The sequence below is a fragment of the Calidris pugnax genome, unplaced genomic scaffold, assembly GCF_001431845.1.
Source record: "Calidris pugnax isolate Ruff unplaced genomic scaffold, ASM143184v1 scaffold41, whole genome shotgun sequence".
In the NCBI taxonomy this organism is placed as follows: Eukaryota; Metazoa; Chordata; class Aves; order Charadriiformes; family Scolopacidae; genus Calidris; species Calidris pugnax.
Genome location: NW_015094509.1, coordinates 20380216 through 20399736, shown reverse-complemented (window position 1 = coordinate 20399736; position 19521 = coordinate 20380216). Strand labels below are relative to the sequence as shown.

At 39.9% G+C, this 19521-nt stretch overlaps 1 protein-coding gene across 1 annotated transcript; it reads right to left on the bottom strand.

Annotated features, from left to right (window-relative positions):
- Positions 1-131: 131 nt before the first annotated feature.
- Positions 132-19177, bottom strand: SQLE (squalene epoxidase). Its single transcript, XM_014965606.1, has 11 exons — positions 18876-19177; positions 16502-16754; positions 16029-16209; positions 13287-13383; positions 10505-10618; positions 7695-7866; positions 7317-7412; positions 6602-6744; positions 5851-5947; positions 5271-5358; positions 132-3541 (listed from the first exon to the last, which is right to left on the bottom strand). The coding sequence occupies exons 1-11, from the start codon at positions 19158-19160 to the stop codon at positions 3349-3351; spliced, it is 1719 nt and encodes a 572-aa protein (XP_014821092.1). The 5' UTR covers positions 19161-19177; the 3' UTR covers positions 132-3348.
- Positions 19178-19521: the final 344 nt, after the last annotated feature.

Below are 19521 nucleotides of genomic sequence, written 5' to 3'. Positions count from 1 at the left end.
AGGCAATGTCCCATCATCTCACCTTTCTGCAGGGCAGCAGCCCAGTCCTGTATTGCAGCAACTGGGCAGCAGAAGGCAGAGACTGGGCTACGACACGAGCACGAGGGAGAAGGACAACACAGAAATCGGCATTATCAGGGAGGGAGCAATCAGTTTTAATCATCCCCTTTTTTTCCAGATCTCCACAGATGGTTGGAAATACTAGTAAATAGCACTGATGTTGCACAGACTTTGGACCAGCTCGATTACAACCAAACTCAAGTGTGGTTCTTCAAATCATCATTCAACCGGAGCAGAGCTGAGGCAACACAGGTGAGGAACAGCACCTGGTCCCCATTACCGGTGGTTGTTTTTCCCTGAGCGTAGTGCAGATTTCAACTTGACAGTTTTAAGTGTAAAGTCTTCCAAGTGCTATTCAGATCAGACATCACTAACAGTCATTTACACCTCAAGAAAATGATGTGCTCCTCTTTTCTTCAGCTGCAGAACGGACTACTTAAGCCTCTATCGATGCACTTCCCAGAGAGACTCTGTAATTATGCTTGAGATTTCCAACACCACACTGTCTCAGAAGCACAGTCAAGTCATAAATTACAAAATCCATCAGCTGATCCAGGACTGGTCAAATGCTTTCTCTTTGTTCCAGGTGATGAAAGTGGAGGTGAGAGGAGAATTGCCACCACTCAGCTTTTTACTTGGTTGCACCAGAGCAAGAGGAGGCATTAAGCCCAGGCACAGACCCCTCACATGAAATCCAACCCTGTGTGCCGGCCCTGGCAGGCATTTTGAAGTTATAATAAAAACCCCCTCGTTGCCCCATATATTTTCCAGTAAAGGGCTTGTTCAAAACAAAGCAAAGCCAAAAAAACCAGAAGACCAAGGACACAACCTACATGATACAAATGTCTCAAACAAGCTCCAAGAAATGGGACACTTGCCTGCACAAACCAACTCCCCACCTATGAACAAGCCCCCAGAGCACCAGACTGGCAGAGAAGGCACCTACAGCTTCCTCTTTCCTCCCCACCACCAGCAAGTTTCCACAGTCCCGTACCGTGTCACAACCCACGATCTCATCACCAGGTATTGCTGCTTCTCTCCCTCCTTCTGCTCTGGGTTGGCTGTCACTGTCACTGCTCTGGGACTGTGGGGACAGCACTGTGCTCCTCTCAAATTCTGAATCGTGCCTGTGACACATCTCTCCTAGCCCAGCACTTCCCTTCTCTGCGTACAGGTGTAGAAAATCAAACCCAGGGCTCCTGCAGAGCAGACTGTCTGCTGCACGCTTTGGCTACCAACAGTAGATGCCATTTTACCCACAGACATTGCCCACTCGCTGCCAACCTTACCCTTCTTGCTCTCCTGTCCTGAGGACAGGGCATGGAACCATTTCATCAGTCATATTTTCAAGTTGCACTTCCTTACACATGCAAGATTTTTTCTCTCCCCCAAAGTAATTTCCAACAAGAAGTGATCCTTACCCTGACTATCAAGACACTTAACCAGGCACTGGGTTCAAGAAAAGTAAAAAAAAAAAAGAGCTTAAACATATATGTAAATTTAAGCACACTGCTATTTCCTGATAAATCAGAACCTAACAAAGCTCATTAACCAGAGATACACACCAAAAAAAAAATAATCTACAGGTATCACAATTTTTTATTTAAGTTAGCTGAGGACACGTATTTGGCTCAGGATTGTTTATCCTTGACTTTAAAGAGACTGACTGCAAATAATATAAAAAAATAGAAAATGTAAAATTAATCAATATTTTCAAAATTGTCATAAATTTTGAAAACACTTGTATAAATTCAGCAAACTTTGTATACCCTTAAAGGGGCATCATTTAATTACCATATATAATAATATTTGAAAGCATTAGTACTTTACCCTAAAGTTTAAACACAGACATACTCATGAGGTGTTTAATTTCAAGAGGGTATCAAAAGTGATATGGTTAGAAAAATATACATACTTTTGCTTCTGGAAAGAAATATCCACCAAATAAAACACTAAAAAAAGCCTCCCCACTGAATTTTTTCACAGTTCAACACAAAATGTATGTTTATACACAGCTTATGCCATCTGCCATTTTCAAGAGACAGTCGAAGTTTCACCAGTGCAGAAAACCATGATTTTTCCCTGCTCTGTAGGCTGTTGGCTGCGCTGATGTGAGGTTGTTCAGGCAAGCCAAGAGAGGAGCCACACAGCAGTACACACAGCAGTACACACAGCAGTACACACAGCAGTACACACAGCCAGCCTAAGGCAGGCAAGGAAAAACCAAAATGCAGGAGAGCAAAGGAAAGCAAGTTGATCAAGAAAACGTTGAGAGGAATAGTGACCAGCAGCAAAAGGCATGAACTCTTGAGTGGCATGCACTAATTTCTACAGGAAACAAACCATACTCCAAGTATTAAAAGGACACTTTCGTGGTATTTGTCATGAATTTTAAGCAGTAGCATTAAAGAGGCCTTTAGTGTCTACTGGAAATAGCCTGGACTGAATTTGTCCCAGTGGCTGTGGTTTGCTGCTGTGCTTCAGTTGGTGGCAGTGTTAAACTGCAATTGCACACACACCGAGTCAACCCAAAGAAACCCCCCGCCAAGTTTTTAAAAGGAAGGGAAATAGGAAGAAAGTTTCCAAAGCCTGTGCTTTCGGTACCTGAGTGCAGCGCAGTGCAGCAGCCAACATAACTATGCTTTGATTAGTACTTGCTTAAATTAATTCTGGTGTAAAGAATGATTTCACAAGAGCAACATGGCACTTGCAACAGTGACTGAAGTTGTACACAGTGACACTTCAAGATCTGAAATCCTTTACAGTGTCCTTTTAAGTGTCAGCAGACTAGTACCTTAGCTGCAACTGAAAAAGAACAGAGGCAAATCCTAATGAAGTAACTCAAATCAAGAATGTTACAACATTTCACAGTAATAAAGAAACAGTCTATGGAACTACTGAACAGAAAAAAAGCATGAAGGATAATAGCAGCATATGGTTTACAGTGTTCACTTTTCAGTTTATTAATATTAGTGGTGCACTCGGCAATGGATAAAGCAGGGAATAAAATTCTGACAAAACTGGCAATTATCTACCACATGTCAACACTTAATTATGGTCCTTGTAAACAGCTAACTCCTTTTTGAACTTTAATTGCAAAGAAAAGAGTATTTACATATAATATATATGTATATAAGCACAAAACCAAAAATTAAGTCACATCCTTATCAAGGAAATTGCATTTTGAAGAGAAGAAAACATAATACAATATTAAATAGAACATGTCCAAAGATTTTGAAGGCATCATGTTTTTTATGTTTTCTTCCTCCATTCATTTCCCCCTGGATTTTAATAGACTAAATACTTCATTTCAGAGTAAATAAGTGGAAATATTATAGAACAGCTCCGGTAAAGAATAGCTGCACTGTTGAAAAATGCTCGAGGCATGGTGATCCAGGACTCTGACTTAAAGCAAAAATAAACAGCGTATAAAGCCACAGCAAAGAAGTGGCCAATCAGTACCATTGGTTTAGGAGACAACCTGTATTAAAAATAAAAAGATAAAACACATCAATAAATAGAATCAGAACGCACTCACAAATTTTCATTTTACAAATAGACATCTCCACTCAAGATTATACACTGCCTTCTGATTTAGGCAGCTCCAGTCCCACCATCTCAAATAAAAGTATGAAGTTGGTTGTCTTGGAGCTGCTACACACCCTGTGCTCCTCTCTGCAGCAGAGCCAACACGGGCTGCTGCTGTCTCTTCATCTCCAGGTCTGTGTCTGCCTTTATCAACCCCCGGGGGATTATTCTCAATGACCTCTATCAATTTTAGCTCTCGTTCCAAAAAGGGAGAAATATAAGAGCACACATTCCCCCATGTTCCAAGTAGTACGATTTATTGTGTATTCATTACTTTCTGAGGGATCATTCAAAACACCTGAATTGTTACGCATTTCCCTGTTCCTTATGCTCTTCCATGGGAGACCTCAGCCCTCACTGTCCTCAACTTTTCAAGCATGAAACGTCTCCATCAGCTCCTCTGCTTGTCTGAACCTTTCTAACTCCCATGCCATCTACTTTGAGTTCTCTCCAGCTTTTAATGGCACTTATGAAAAAAAAAAAGTCAACATCTAAAGACATAGCTTCTAATAAAGTTCCATCCTTTAGTAGAATCCTTAAATAATAAATATAATCCTTAAAATATAGGCTTTTGCGGACCATTCTCCCTGTGCAGAAATGACTGATTGGGAGCAAAGCAGATCACAGAATGATATGGGGTTGGAAGGGATCTCTGGAGACCATCTAGTCCAAATCCCCCTGCCAGAGCAGGTCCACGCAGAGCAGGTTGCACAGGAACATGTCCAGGTGGGTTCTGAATGTCTCCAAAGACAGAGACTCCACCACCTCTCTGGGCAGCCTGTTCCAGTGTTTTGCCTCTCTCAAAGTAAAGAAGTTCCTCCTCATGTTCAGATGGAACTTTCTATGTTGAAGTTTGTGCCCGTTACCTCCTGTCCTGTCACTGGGCACCGCTGAAAAAAGACTGGCCCCATCCTCCTGACACCCACCCCTTAAGTATTTATAAGCATTGCAGAAGAGAAGACTGAGAGGGGATCTTATCAAACTAAAAAAACCCAAGCCCCTCAGCCTTTCCTCATAAGAGAGAGTTTCTAGTCCCCTAATCATCTTTGTAGTCCTCTGCTGTACCCTCTCCAGCAGTTCCCTGTCCTTCTTGAACTGGGGAGTCCAGAACTGAACAAAGTACTTCAGATGCGGCCTCACTAGGGCAGAGTAGAGGGGCAGGATGACCTCTCTCAACCTGCTGACCACGCTCTTCTTCATGCACCCCAGGATGCCATTGGCCTTCTTGGCCACCAGGGCACATTGCTGGCTTATGGTCATCCTGGTGTCCACCAGGACTCCCAGTTCTCTTTCTGCAGAGCTGCTTTCCAGCAGGTCAGCCCCCAACCTGTACTGGTGCAGGGGGTTATTCCTCCCCAGGTGCAGGACCCTACACTTGCTGTTGTTGAATTTCCTAAGTTTTTCCTCTGCCCAGCTCTCCAGCCTGTCCAGGTGTGGCAGCACACCCAGTTTTGTGTCAGCAGCAAACTTGCTGAAGGTACGCTCTACCCCTTCATCCAGGTCACTGATGAATATATTGAGCAGGACCGGACCCAGTATGGATCCCCGGGGATCAGATCCTCCCAGAGGCTCACAAAGCTCGACCCAGCTCACATTAACTGTGACCCACACACTGAACTTACACAGACAGCAATCCTACGGGACCCGAGACACATTCCCCACCAAGTCTGAAGTAATGGAAACAGGCCTTCTTTAGCTGATGCAAGGAATCTGCAAAAGGAATTAAAATGACTCGACAAATATATTCAACACATACCAAAACTTTTCAGCATACACCACAGTGATATTAAGTCTAGGACTTTGGTAGCTGTTGTTCAGCTAAATTCAGCTGGATTTTGAGCTAGTTTTACTTAACTAAAGGACAGGCTTATAAACCTGCATATTCTTCAATGCTACCTGACACAAGAATAAGTGTTGTCTGTCTTTCTGTGCTGGTGTGGTTTTTGTCTTTTTAAATACTAACTCCAGACTTTCCTTCACATTGCTAGAACTCAGTTTACATAACACTAGAACTAAACAACTAGGTACAGAACACAAGCTAACTTATTAAAATCCTTTAATTGATATATTTTTAATATATATCAATATACATATATACATACACACACAAACACATGGATATATGCTCATACACATCCCCTCCCCAGGCATATTTATTTACCAAGTTGTTAGAGTCGTAAGTTATCTTTAAAATATATTTACCATCTGTGGCAGCAAAGAGTTCATAAAGTGCCTGGGCAAGAACATTCACAACAAAAGAATGAGATTTTTTTCTTGACCAGTAAAATGTCTTTTTCGCCTGCAAAAGGAAAAAAATAACAAATATTTCCATCACTAAATAGAGAAGAGCACTCAAAAGGTTCCCAAAGAGGTGGTAAGAGTCATACGCATGGGAAAACGTAAAGTGGATTTAGTGATAGACTAGTTGGGTTCCAAATTAGGTCATTAAGGAACTTTGGAAACTTGTCGAACCAGTTATCCAGGTTCCTCTTACACTAAATATAGGTAAAAAAAGGTAGTTCCAGGGTGTGCTTCATCTCATCCTATAGGTGGTGGCTGGGGGAGGTCAGAACCTCTAAGGATTAACACCCACGCAGTTCACTCTGTTGACTGAGTCAAAGTAGGAAATAACTGGAAGTCTGAGGTGACTGGCTGAGATGCAAATACCTGCATTTGGTCAGGTGTCCTGTGCTGTCCTGACTGATGTTCAGAGTCTCTCTAGGAGCTTCTCAGTTTCCAAATACACTTTTTGAATCATTTACTTGTAGTCTGTAATTATTCTAGCTGTCATTCAGCCAAGTCAATATGTTCTGGTATGATTTATGCATTCAAAGCTTTGAAAACTGCTGTGCCTCACTAATAACTTACATGTCCCCAAGTTGCCCAAAAATTAAAAGTGTGTCCCTAAATTGCAGCACAAGCTGCCTAAAATAAGTCCAAAATAAAGCTTTACCTTAAGGATATCAGAATCTTCATATAGGTCTGGAATATCCTGGAGCAAACATCTCCATATTTTAACATCATTTAAAATGACACTCATTCCTCCACCAGTTAGAGGGTGTCTTATATTATATGCATCTCCCAAAAGAAGAACACCTAGAGGAGAAAAATTAATGGGATACTGCATGACCATTAAGTAATCTTAGAACTCAAATCTTCTATTTTTTTTAAGAAATTAAACTTACTAAGAATTCATTCCCACCAGAAAATAAGATGATTAACAACTAGAAATTTAAAAAAAAAAAAAAAGGAAGAAAAAAAGAATGTCTTGAAATTAATAGGCTTAAAAGGGCTTTAAGATGATCAAGGTCAAAATCTTTTTCCCAATAGATATGCATGTGTGTGTCAAAGAACACAAACACACACACTTTTCAAGGTCATTTCTATTTTTCATCAAGTTTTCCTTAAAAAGATCACACTTGTATGAGCTTGAGCAACTGAATGATTTCAACTGAAAAATAAAGCAGGCTCTGATTTGGAGTTTGATATCAATATAAACATTGCAGTTAAACTATGCCCAAGGTATAAATTTTCAAATTATTATTTTTCATAGAAGAATTATGAGACAGTTGTATTGAAAAACAAACATATAACTATGACAAGAAAGCTGTAAGTCCCAGAAGAAGTTTATAATGCCTTTTTCCCTCCTTTTGTTTCATAAAACACACCTTTTTTGTTAACAGCTGAAGGAGGCAAGAAGCTGGCTGGCATGGTCCTTAAACGATCATTCTGAACTGCTATCAAGAATGGTTCCTTTAAGTGATCTGCAACAATAAAATATTTAAGTTATGCTACTTAAGAGTCTAAAATAATTTGCACACAACCCATTTTAACCTCTTTTTAGAGATATAACCCTTCTGAATTGCTGACCTCACAGATGTGAGCTGAACAAAGTGTTATTTGATGTTGAGTCGAAGAGCGAATTGTTACTGACACAGTAACTGCACGCATGGAAAAAGCCCACCCAGTTCAATGGATTCAATGAAAGCTCCTTTTTTAGTACATTTAATTGTGGCAAATATGGATGGAAATCTTTCTAGGCTTACCAGGTAGTTGTGGATGAATGTTCTCAATCATGTATTCTTTTAAGTTTTTTGGCATTTCCCCTCGAATATCAACAAGGACCCGAGTCTCAGTTGAGGAAATCTGATAAATTAGCACTGGACTAGTTTTAGCTAAAACAAGTTCAGCATAATTAGCTTTAAACTGTGGTGCATCCTTAAAAAGAAAAGAAGAGGGAGAAAGGTTGAGACTGATTAAGGAAAGGATATTAAAACTTCAGGTATACAAATGCATTTTCTGAAATACTTTGAAATAAAATCCCATATTGTACTAAGTTTGTGTTAGTTTTCTCTTCAAATTGACAAGAGAAATGTTTTCAAAGGAAAGTTCAGTGTAGTTCCAAGTCTTTTGGCAGCACCTTTTAATATTTACTAGAATATATTAGTCATATATTTCATTTTAATAACTCACTAATATTTAATACATGCCATTGAAAAACTGTAATGTAATCAAGGTAGTGGTTTTCAGTAGGATCATTTTGTTTTCTTCTCAGAAAGAAAGTAGTGTGAGGGAAAGAAATACACTCGTTTCTATACAACTACATTGAGATACCAACTGAGGAAGAATCACAGGTTCCTATTTAACTAGGTCTTAAACTTAAGGTTCCAAAAGTAGAGGAACGGGAGGCACCTGAGCATTGATAACTACAGGGGTAGGGACCCAAGAACTGCTCAAGTTCCTCCAATTGAGTGTTCCCAGTCTAGTGAAAGTTCTGTAGCTTTGGTTCCTTCTACTTAATTATTTTTGCTGCTAATCCAATGGTTACTGCAGCAGCTGCAGAGGGCCCGGCCAGGATTCTTACCTGGGTTCTCCAACCACCCAGCTACCAACCTCGATTCTCACTTTCTCTCTTAAAGTTGATAGGTCCTGAAGGTATATATGTACCCGGTTACAAGGTACCCCACCTTCAGGCAGGAGCACAGCTTGGGTATTCTTCTTGAGTATAAAACTGAGATGGTTTGACCCACAGCTGCTATGATGATCTAAAAGTCAAGATTTCCACTCCCTGAACAAATGGCATAAGTATTGTGAAAAAAATGAGTGTTACTATCTTAGCTACTGATGTCTTAACACAAAGCAGTCAAAGCACCTATATCCAGGGAAATAATTTTACAGATTCGGTTCAAACTTTACAATGGTGCCTCTCTCTAATCCAGAGATTAATGCTATATAAGATATAACACTATTAACACACATAGCTCTACCTTATATGAGATGCTGAAACTTTTCTGCTCTAAAAAAACAATTTTCTATAAACTGGTCCAGTGAGTCCAGCACTCAGTTTAAACTAGCTACGTTGAATCCTAAATCCAGCTTTTTAAACCCTCCCTTGTTCAACTATATGCTTAGATTAACACTGTACTCTGTTATTAAAAACAGAAATCCAGCTTTTAACAAAATGGGGTTTTTTACACCTGCCTCATAGTTACCTAGAAGCGTTTTAAGAGTTGAAAGCCTGATGTTTAACTGTAGCGAATATGCTAACTCCGAAATAACAAGTTGAGCTATCCTAGACCTGGGAGAGTGTACACATAATAATTTAGGAGTTAAAAACATAGGCAAAAAATTCCAAGCTCTCCTCAAAGGGACATAGAAACTGGTGTAACAGCTGGATAAATATTTAAAGGCATAGTCCTAATTGATTCTTTTGGAAAATATTTAATATTAGAATTCAAGACAGTCCTTAGAACAAAATGTCAATTGTTTCTTAAAAAAAAAAAAAAAAAAAAAAAAAAAAAAAAAAAAGAAATGCTTGAGTCTTTCATACAGACATATTCTTTGTGTTAACTTTTGTGCCTCTATTAATAATTATATTTGACTAGTCTTTCTTGCATAGATCTCCACAGACTTCTGAAAATTTCTCTTTCATTTTAAAAAACTCTGCTATAAAAGTCTCTTCTGTATGAGTTCCTATGAATGGGTTCTACAGGTACCTATACATTTGGATGGAAAACAAAACAAAACCCACTAAACAATAAACAAAGAGAAAAAAAAAAACGTATTGAGAAAACAGCATACAAAAGTTTCCCAAGGACTGACAAGCCCTGGAGACCAGCAATCCTGGGCAATCTAGAAGAGCTAATAAACTTAGGATACCAAGAGCCTGCTGAATTGGTACAAGGCCACCAGCCCACATCAACAACAGCTTGTGTGACACCACCAAAGGGTGGTGGCCACTGTATGAGACAGAGAACACAGTGTGCAGGATTACACAAACACCTGAGGTGCTCTCCAAACACCAGCTAGAAGTTCCTGGAATGGCCCTACGACCTGCTTCTCCTGCCTCCATAGGCAGGGTTGGCCTCCCCAGGATTGCCCAACCAAGTAGCTGGAATGTAAGAGTGAAGTAGGTGAGTGAATAACTCAACGTGTATGTGAATACTTACCTGCCATTAATAATTACAGTGATTCTGTTGATAACAACAGCTTAATGTATAAAAAGTGCTCTAAGAAATACTGATTGTTACCCTACCCCACTGCAGATACTCAAACTCCTTTTAAAGTAAAAGCAATTTACAACCTTACAGTTTGTATTTAGTATTACCTAAATACAGGGGGTGTTGGTATCACCTTCCAGTGATCTTCCCAAGAACATTCAGATGCTGCAGGGCATCTCTAAGACCTCAGACCCTGGGAAATACTTTTCTTCTCATTGCTCAGTGTACGCTACAAACAGCCAACGTACTAAAGCATATGCATGAAGGTAATGAACTTCAATATAACCAGTGAAATTCAGACCCGCATTGAGACACAGCAGCAAACTGGCTGATATGGTATTATACATGAAAGTTACCTTCAAAATGCAACCAACAAAATGGGATGAAACAGTAACTTTGTTGAAGACCAAGTTTTTTCTAAACTTGGAGAAAAGTCCATCAGCTACAACAGTAAGTGGTGCATGAAGTTCCTGCAGCATGGAAGAAGAAGGAAAAAAAAAAAAAAAAGAAAAAAAAGAGATATGACATTTTCAATGTTATGTCAGAACAGTGGGAAACAACTCCCAAGCCCTCATTTTCAACTGCATATTAGATGTCCTAGATGTTCTATTGTCCTAGAACAATAAGAGGACCACAGACCAAATTTATAATACATGTAATAGAAATAAATTATTTTTTTGCTTTTTGCTTTCCTCATCTTGATTTAACTCTATTTCCCCTAAGAGTTAGCTTAACAGTACACTCCAGCTTTTTCAGACATGCATTCAGATAACATAGTTATGGTCATTGTGTAGAAATGAGGATAGAACAAAGACAAGGAAGAAGAATAATTACTCCCTTCAGCCTGTAACAGTCTTCAGGAGAAAGAAAAAAAAAAAAAAAGGGAAACAGACATTTTAATTGAAGAGCCATGCACAAGCAACTAAATAGAAACAAATCGTTACAAACTGAAATGCAGTAAGTGTACTAAGACCTTCTTTAAAGGACCAAGCAGTGACCTCTGAGCAGTTCTTAGTACACTTAGGAACTATAAGCACAAATAGCGTATATAGACAAAATATAAAATATAATCCAAGTAAACTGATTAGGCTCACCCTGAATATATGCACAAATTCCTAATGTTTAACACACACGTTGTTCTCTAATATGAGCAAACTATTCTGATCATTAAAATATATTTTTGAGTGTTTTATTGTTATGGTAATATAACAACATTATTATACTGGAAAGCATTTCAAGGTAGATGTTTCCTTCTACTTACAGCTCATTGTCAGTATATTCAGTGATTTAACTGCAAATGGCTATAGATTTATAATGAACATTAGTTCTTGGCCTTCAATAATCTCATACATTTGCCATGAACAGAAAAAAAAAATATTTTCCTTTTAAGCTTTCAGGTTGTAAGTAACAAGGCAAAAAAGCTTGCTGTGTTTCATGAGTACTCCTGGAAAATATTTTGCTATCGGATGGAAGCACATGGTGAGCCATTATGTGATCAGTAAATGCCTGCCTGGAACAGGTTCCTCCACAAGCAGTTTTCTCCTGCGCAGGAACAGGACTCAGTCACTTGTGACACACGGTCCTTACATTGAAGGGAAGCCAGACAAAACCAGATGATCATCTAGCTGAGTAAAATAATACACACTTCTGGTCTTTAAGCTCATAGAAGTAAGCTCAGAAACAGTTTAAGAGACAACAGAGCTAACAAAACCTCCTTCTTATGGATTCGTGTCTCAGATGATTGCAAGCTCTAATTATTCATGCAATTAGAAGATGGTTACCTGCCCGCACGGGTTCCCTGGTGTCTAATTCATGCTACAGTTTTTCCAGTCAACATACTAAAGACCTTTCCCCTAATCAGTTGCCTGGCTTTGATAATTTGTAACTTTACTTTTAGCATACTGGCTAATTTCAACTTCACTTAAGAGAATAAAAATCTCAAAGGTAATGTGGTGGACAATGGGGATGGAGAGAACAGAAAAGCCCAAGTCACAACATAGATCAACCTCCTCTGCTTATGAAAGCAGGCTAAGGAATGCAAGCAGACTTTATTTTTATTTTTTTTGTTTTCCAAAGTAGTTTCCTAGCTGTAAAAAGTGATAGGGAGGGAAACACAGTTAGAAGAACTGAAGTTTAGCAGAAATTTCTCATACTACATTTCTACAATCAAAGGAGATCTAGGCCAGCAAATAATACAGCTCTTTCCAGTCAAAGAACTTCAGCATTCAGAGCAAAATCCATCCTGTTAGAAAAGATGTAGGCTAAGACACTGGTCACATTTACTGCTGGTCAACTAAGTCATACTTAACATTACAACAAAAACATCATCCATAAATGTGTAAAGCTGGAAAATGTATCTCAAAGCAAAATACGCACACGCACGCACCCCCCCTCCCCCCCCAAAAAAACCCAAACAAACAAAAAACCACCCCCTTCTATATTGCTGGATGATTAAGCCAATTGGATTTGGGGAAGAAAACCCCAACCAACGACACCCCCAAAGCCTCTCCCCCTCCAAACCTCCTGTCTTCCCAGTACCCATGTACCACATCGGTCTCTCCTAAACCTTTTAGCCTAAGTTCATGCAGTTTCACAGTGCTTAGCCAACAGCTTAGTATTATTTGAAACAAAGAACATTAACCAAGCCAGTGATGCAATTAAAATAGGCCAGAACTCTCTCCCTGTGCTCTAAGAAACGACTAGACAGAGCTATCTCTATAAATAGGCATCTATCTTCTTACTTTCAGACTCCTCAATCAATGGTGGAAGCACATGTGGAAATGTAGACCTCTATACACAGGCAAAGCACAAATCTTAATATATTGGTTTTTTCACAAGTAACTCTCAAAAGATTTTAAAATCCAGATGTTAATATTGAAATAAATAATGAACTGAGTTCTCCAGAGACAATGAAAGCAGAAGCTGCCCAACGAGTTATAACAAGAATTCCCATGCGCCGGGACTCTAGCCACTAGAAAGTAATCTCCCTTAATTAAAGCTTTTGCATTGTTGATAATTGCATTATTTCTGCACCAGTAGTTTTTAAAAATTATACACAAGCACACATATATATAAACCCTCTATTCTCTCAATAGTTTAACAAAGTTTGTAACAGAGACAACAGAGAGTTTGTCTCACCTTAGTATCTCCAGTTTCTTTGTCCTTGTATTGAACACCCACAACACAGTCATCTTCCTCGAGCAACTGCAACACAGTCCCCTCAATGAATTTTGCACTGAAATAAAATAGAAATGTTAGAACAGAATGGAAGACCATTAATGATGCCAACATTTCAAGGCACAAGGCACAGAAGGAAAACCAGATTTTAATTAATCCCGGCTCTGCTGACCCAAACAATTTGTTTAAACTTTACAAAGATGTGTTCTTGACCACTTTAAGAAGCCACATTAAATATCAAAAAGTGCTTGTCATTAATTTCAGTTCAATACTACCATTTATTTTGACACTGGAGAATATTCTAAATGGGTAGTGCTTATCTTAAACACCCTATCACTCAGCTAATCCCCAGCTGTGCTTCAGGTGCTCCATGGCTGTGTGAGAGATGTGGAGAGGAGCTGGACACCTATTAACGGTCAGAAACCAGGCAGTTGGGTGACCCTTCTCTGCTGAAACATGGGAAATGGTGGGAAATGCTGACAGCTCGGGTGAGACCTAACTGCAGGCAGAACTCAGGAGCAAGACTCAAAGTAACATTTCAACACTTGGCATGCACAGTACGTAAAAGTAAGGTACCTAATTCTCAGAGTAGTCCAAAATAATCTAACCTGTTTAGGACAGAGACATCTAGCTTTTCAGTTCAGAAATTCAGTATACACTTTTCTTTTGGGCACAATTTATGCTTTTAAAGTTCTGCTAATGCTTATGTTCAGAGTTTGAACTGAGCATCCCTTACTTCTACCTCCCACCCAGAGCTATCTGGGGTTCACAAATTCAATTTATGTAAACTCATATCCCTTTTTGAGTCTGAGCTGTTAGACCTGATCGCAGCAGTTCAGACTTAGCAGCCTGAAATGGACAATCTCTCTCCCTCACAAATATTTTTGTATCCAGAAGGAATTCCACAACTTGACAAAACGAGCTAAAGGTCCACATGAGAATACAACAGTTTGGTATTTTAGACTCTCAGAGGGAGCATGAGCAATTGAATTCATGTCCTTTTTACATGTCAGCACAGAAATTTCAAAGCAGATTGTGACTGGCTTAATTTGCTGGGCCACGGCCAGGTTGGCTGTACCAAAATATGAATGGTAAACATGTAAGCATAACAAAAACTTCAACAGCAAGGGAGTGCAGCAACATGCCAAGTTAATAGCAGGTGAATCAGAGTTCTGTGGAACTATGATTCTATCAGCTTTAAACTTCCATTATAGTTGTCACTTCCGTTATCTAAGGAAGTGCTCACTTGTTTTCCCAGTTCTCACCCACTATAAAAATAATTCACTAATGATGCTCTACCTCTTTCCTCTGCAAAATTGATTTTACTCACCTGAAATCAATTCATATTGCCTAGTACTTATAAAAAGAATACATTAATCACTAATAATTACTCCTTATATTTTCACAAGTTATGAGATGAATACTGCCACGAGGCTTTGTTTTTAAGAGTTCTTGATCTCTCCCACACCTAAATTTAACACACAGTTTTCTCTGCTACAATTAAAATGGAAGGCAAACATACACAAAAAGAACATTAAAGAAAGTATGGAAAAAGAGGAAATAATTTAATTCAAATCACAAACATCAGCTTTTGTAAGTTTCTGCTCCAAAGACTGTGTACAGCTACTAGAGTTTTCCCATAACTTGGACAAACTGGTGCCCAAATTTCACTGAACTTGAAGCCTCAACAAGAAGCTTTAGCTTTTATACCCAGTAAATGTGGTGTTCATTAAGTGTACTGCAGAGCCACTCCCTTTTAGTGCTAATTTTAATAATTCATAAGATATAAAAGGTATGATAAGAGAAAGCATTTTTCCACTTAAGAATAAAGACATGTAAGGTATAAATATGACAATGCCATGTGTGTTTCCCTTGTAAGCATTATTTAGGGGGGGGAAAAAAAACAATAAAACACCCCACAGAAAACAGCACCTAGAATCTATTATATTTCAATAAAATTTTCCTTCTCATCTCTTGTATAAAAGAAGGCAATCAGTTAGACAGGAAACACCAAACACCAATTTTTATTTCATTAGGAGGAGAAGGTGTCTTCAAGGTTCTGAAAAACAAAAGTCAATAACTGTTGGAAGAGCTACTTCCTTTTACTGCTCCTTTCTCGTTATTTTGCTTGGATTCTTGTTATCAGAAAAAGCAGAACAACATGCAAATGTAAAAGGCTGATTTCTGGCATTGCAGATAAAATTGGTGGAAAAATAAACGTCCCTGCTCATTGCAGCAGGGTTGGACTACATGACCAAACCATTCTATGATTCTAAGAAATGATACTAAATTTGCCACTCCTTTCTTGACCAAAGAAGTTCTACTCATTGCTCACTGAGAAGGTGTCACTTCTGTAAAATGCCAAACTGCAGAATCAGTAGAAGAGAATCAGCCCTTTATCCCTCAACTGTTCTCTCACATGAACAGGACAACACCTTGCCTAATATTTAAAGTCTGTATTTCTGTAGTTCAAAGATTAACTTGTCCCAAAGGCTAATGTACGACGTATACACAACTCATGAACACATCTGTGTGTGTAACTATAATCAGAGTGTGTAACTAGAGCTGTTACATTCTCCCAGCCTTTTTCATTGCAGCCTTCCATGTCAGGACAGAGTGAAATGGTTAAGGACTCTCCCAGATGCTGGGAATGGTGCTTCTGAACCCCTGGATCCCAACTGCGACATTCACAAGGTGACTCACTTGGACTCTGCCATAGCTGCCCTTCGGAGACCCATGATGAACTGGCCATGATGAAAAGACCTTCCACTGGCCACACGGCCATCCTCAGATGTTGGATAAGGAATTTCAACCTCCGTCTTGCTCTCTATGTCATGAATTATGTAACCATTTACTGTTTGTGAATCAATACCTTCCACTGTATCTGCAAAATATAAGCCAATACATGAGTTACAAAAACTCTTTGAGAAAGCTTAATTATGTATCAAAAGTATTTCTTTACACAAAAAGTCCAGTTTTCATAATCAAAACACACATATTGGAGGACAAATATTTTCAAAATGGCAGAATGGAAATACGCAAGTAATTATAGTTAAAATATTAAGCGCAGGTAATATATTTCCTCATTTTCTTGGCAGGCATGCTTTTTCTAAAATCGTAATTGAGTGTAGTAACTGTTGTATTATAGATATATTTACATTTTGAAATGCACTCACCTTCAAGACCCAGATCTTTAAGTGCATTAAAACCTCCAGGTTGTAACAATTCTCCAACTATCCTGTCAGGTTCTTTCAGATCCCTCTCTATCACAGTCACCTTTCTTCCATCCCTCGACAGCACCGTGGCCAAGGAAGAACCAAGGACGCCCGATCCCACAATGATGATTTCTGGATCGCACTGGGGCGATAACGTTGTATTTGTAGCAGTCTCTGTCAGATATACATCTGAGAAGTTTACTTCTTTTTTACCCTTTAGGAAAGAAAGCCAACAAAGTTACACGTGCCAATGTATCTGTACTATAAGCCCATCAGAGGGCTGACTTTGAACTCGTTCTACTTTGACCCAGGGGACTGAGAGCACATCAGTAGTTGGAGAGCATCTTCCAGTTTAGTTTTGTCCTATATGAAAAGAGCTGGACTCCACAATGCAACAAAACCACAAGCAGAGAAAAGAAAAAACCAACACCCCCCCAAACAGTATCAAAATACTTGCTTAAAACTGCCCTGCTGCTCACAGTCAAACCACTAACAGTTTCAGACAGACTAAAAGTCAAGCTCCTAGACAGTGAGTCAAGGCTGCCCCACACTCTTGATCTATAAAGTAACCTAACAATGCCTTCATACCAGTGAGCTGTGACTACACAAAGGCCTTAGCACTTTGCAATGAAAAAAAAAATTGATTTCTTTTTAGTTTTACTGTAAATGAACCTACCTACCAAAAAAACAGCTTATGCTAATACTCAGCATGGAAAAGTGCCAGCAGAAGCAGCTACCTGGGAAACACTATAAAGAAGTATTCCTAAAATGAGAACTCTTCAGACAGTCAAAGTATGGGCAAAATTACCATATGATAACATTTAAAACTGTCGAGAATTGACATATATCAATTACATATCAATTAACATATAAACTGGTACCTGAAGACAAACTACTTTGTGGTAGCTTCCTAATAGCATCTAAGTACACAAACTTCAAAGGGAAGAAAAGTTGTAAGGACAATTCCAGTGCAAACCTGCAAGTCATTTCTCCATCTGCTAGAATAGAGCCCAATTCACTCTTTCACAAATGGCTCAGCACTACAGTGCTGACAGTGGTAAAAATACGACTGCATCAGTGAAACAAATGCCCAGAACAACACTGGCACCAGGATTTCTAATGGCATAGTGTTGTGTTTGTATCTACGATGCAGCAAGGGCATGCAAAAACTATCTGAACTCAGATAAAAGAAACAGAGGTAAAGGCAGGCTTCACTAGAAAAAATATAATAATAAAAGTCCTGAACCTTTCACTTGCAGCCAAAAATAGTTTCAAGTTCTTTTGTGCAAGGGGTCAGTGCCCAGCTGAAAACACCCAGAAGCACACAGGCAAGTAGCCAAACAGGGCTGACCCACAGATGTACTGAATATGCATGTCCAGTCAAGAGTCTTAGATGGCAGGACTCCAGCTACGTTCCAGCCATGAGCTACAGCTCTTTCCACTGTCTTACTGCAAGTCTCACACTGGGCTCAGTGGAACAGGCTGTCTATCTGAGCTCAGGTCCTGTAGCTAATGTACTAACAATAATTTAGCAAATATTTTTCAAATAAATCTATCTGCAGTGTCTAGACATATGTGTTTTATCCAGAGATAATAGGAGGTTGATCACAGAGCAACAAAATGGATGAGGTCGGAAGAGACATCTGGTCCAAAGCGCCCTCCCCACCTCAAGCAGGGTCAGTTAGAGCAGGCTGCCCAGGACCACGTCCAGTTGGGTTCTGAATATCTCCAAGAATGGAGACTCCACCACCTCTGTGGGCAGTGTGTACCAGTGCTCGGTCACCCTCACTGGAAAAAAAAGTGTTTCCCGATGTTCAGAGGGAACCTCCTGCGTTTCAGCCTGTGCCCATTGCCTCTGGTCCTGTCAGTGGGCACCACCGAAAAGAGCCCATCTCCATCCTCTTTGAACCCTCCCTTCGGGTATTTACATACATTGCCAAGATCCCCCCTGAGCCTTCTTTACTCCAGGCTGAACAGTCCCAGGTCTCTCAGCCTCTCCTCAAAGGAGAGATGCTCCAGTCCTTCATCTCTACATCAGTCTGGCAACTGAGGATGTTTTTCTGCTAGTAAAATAATTATTTACTACAATTCTTTTTTCAAACGCTTACATTTGATTCAACTCCATAAAACCCCTGGTCTATCACTTAAGTAAGTCGCACTGCTTCTTTTGACATCCAAAACTGATGCAAAGCACATCAAATCAGACATCCAGCATCTAAAGACAAACCTTCTCCAATCCTTAACTCCTTTCTCTCACCAGGGCAGAGGGTCAGCGGTCAGAGGGAACAGAAGGGGGACATTGCACCCCCACACGCCATGTCTGAATTGAACCTACCTTTCTGGATTTGGGTTGTTCGACTTGTTGAGATCCTGGGGTGGGTTTTGCCCAGAAGAAGCCAACAAGCGGCAAAGCTGAGAGAACATCAGAGAGCATCCCCAGGTGGGTCTTCCGCTGCTGCTGCTGCTTAGCCCCCCTGAAGTGGTATCTGTAGGATAGCAGCAAGCCAAGGGAGAAAAACACTAACACAGAGAGTAGCACTTCCTTATTAGCATAAGTCATGAGGTCTCCACACTTTTTATACACGTAGATGAAGGAGGCGATACCCAGAAAGGTCCACATCGTGAGGGGACTGGTCACAGTTCCTGGTTGCTTCCTCCAAAAGCTTTCCTGTCGACAGACGCCGCCCAAGATGGGTTTCAGCACAAGGTACGAAAAATATACGTATAGAGACGTAAAGGCTTCCTTTGCGATGGGAAGGAGGGAGGGAGGTCGGGTCTCAAGGAAAAAAGAGGAGCTTCACAGAACGCTGTAGAGGAGCAAGCCCCACCTTGCCGGGCCACCACCGGATCCAGAGAGAGGTTCCCAAAATGCAAAAAATAAATAATCAATATAAAACGTCTTCAAATCTTCAAATCACCGAGCTCCGCAAGGCAGCGTGAGGCTTCTTCTCTCCGGCTCGCCCCTCCGCCCCGGCTGCCGG

What these genes read in the sequence shown, in the direction of transcription:
- SQLE (XM_014965606.1), bottom strand. Translation starts at nt 19,160, where the DNA reads ATGTGGACCTTTCTGGGTATCGCCTCCTTCATCTACGTGTATAAAAAG. An exon ending in CATTCATCCACAACTACCTG is followed by an intron (nt 7,413 to 7,694) that starts GTAAGCCTAGAA and finishes TTATTGTTGCAG; the next exon opens with ATCACTTAAAGGAACCATTC. An exon ending in AAGATTCTGATATCCTTAAG is followed by an intron (nt 5,948 to 6,601) that starts GTAAAGCTTTAT and finishes TTCCTTTTGCAG; the next exon opens with GCGAAAAAGACATTTTACTG.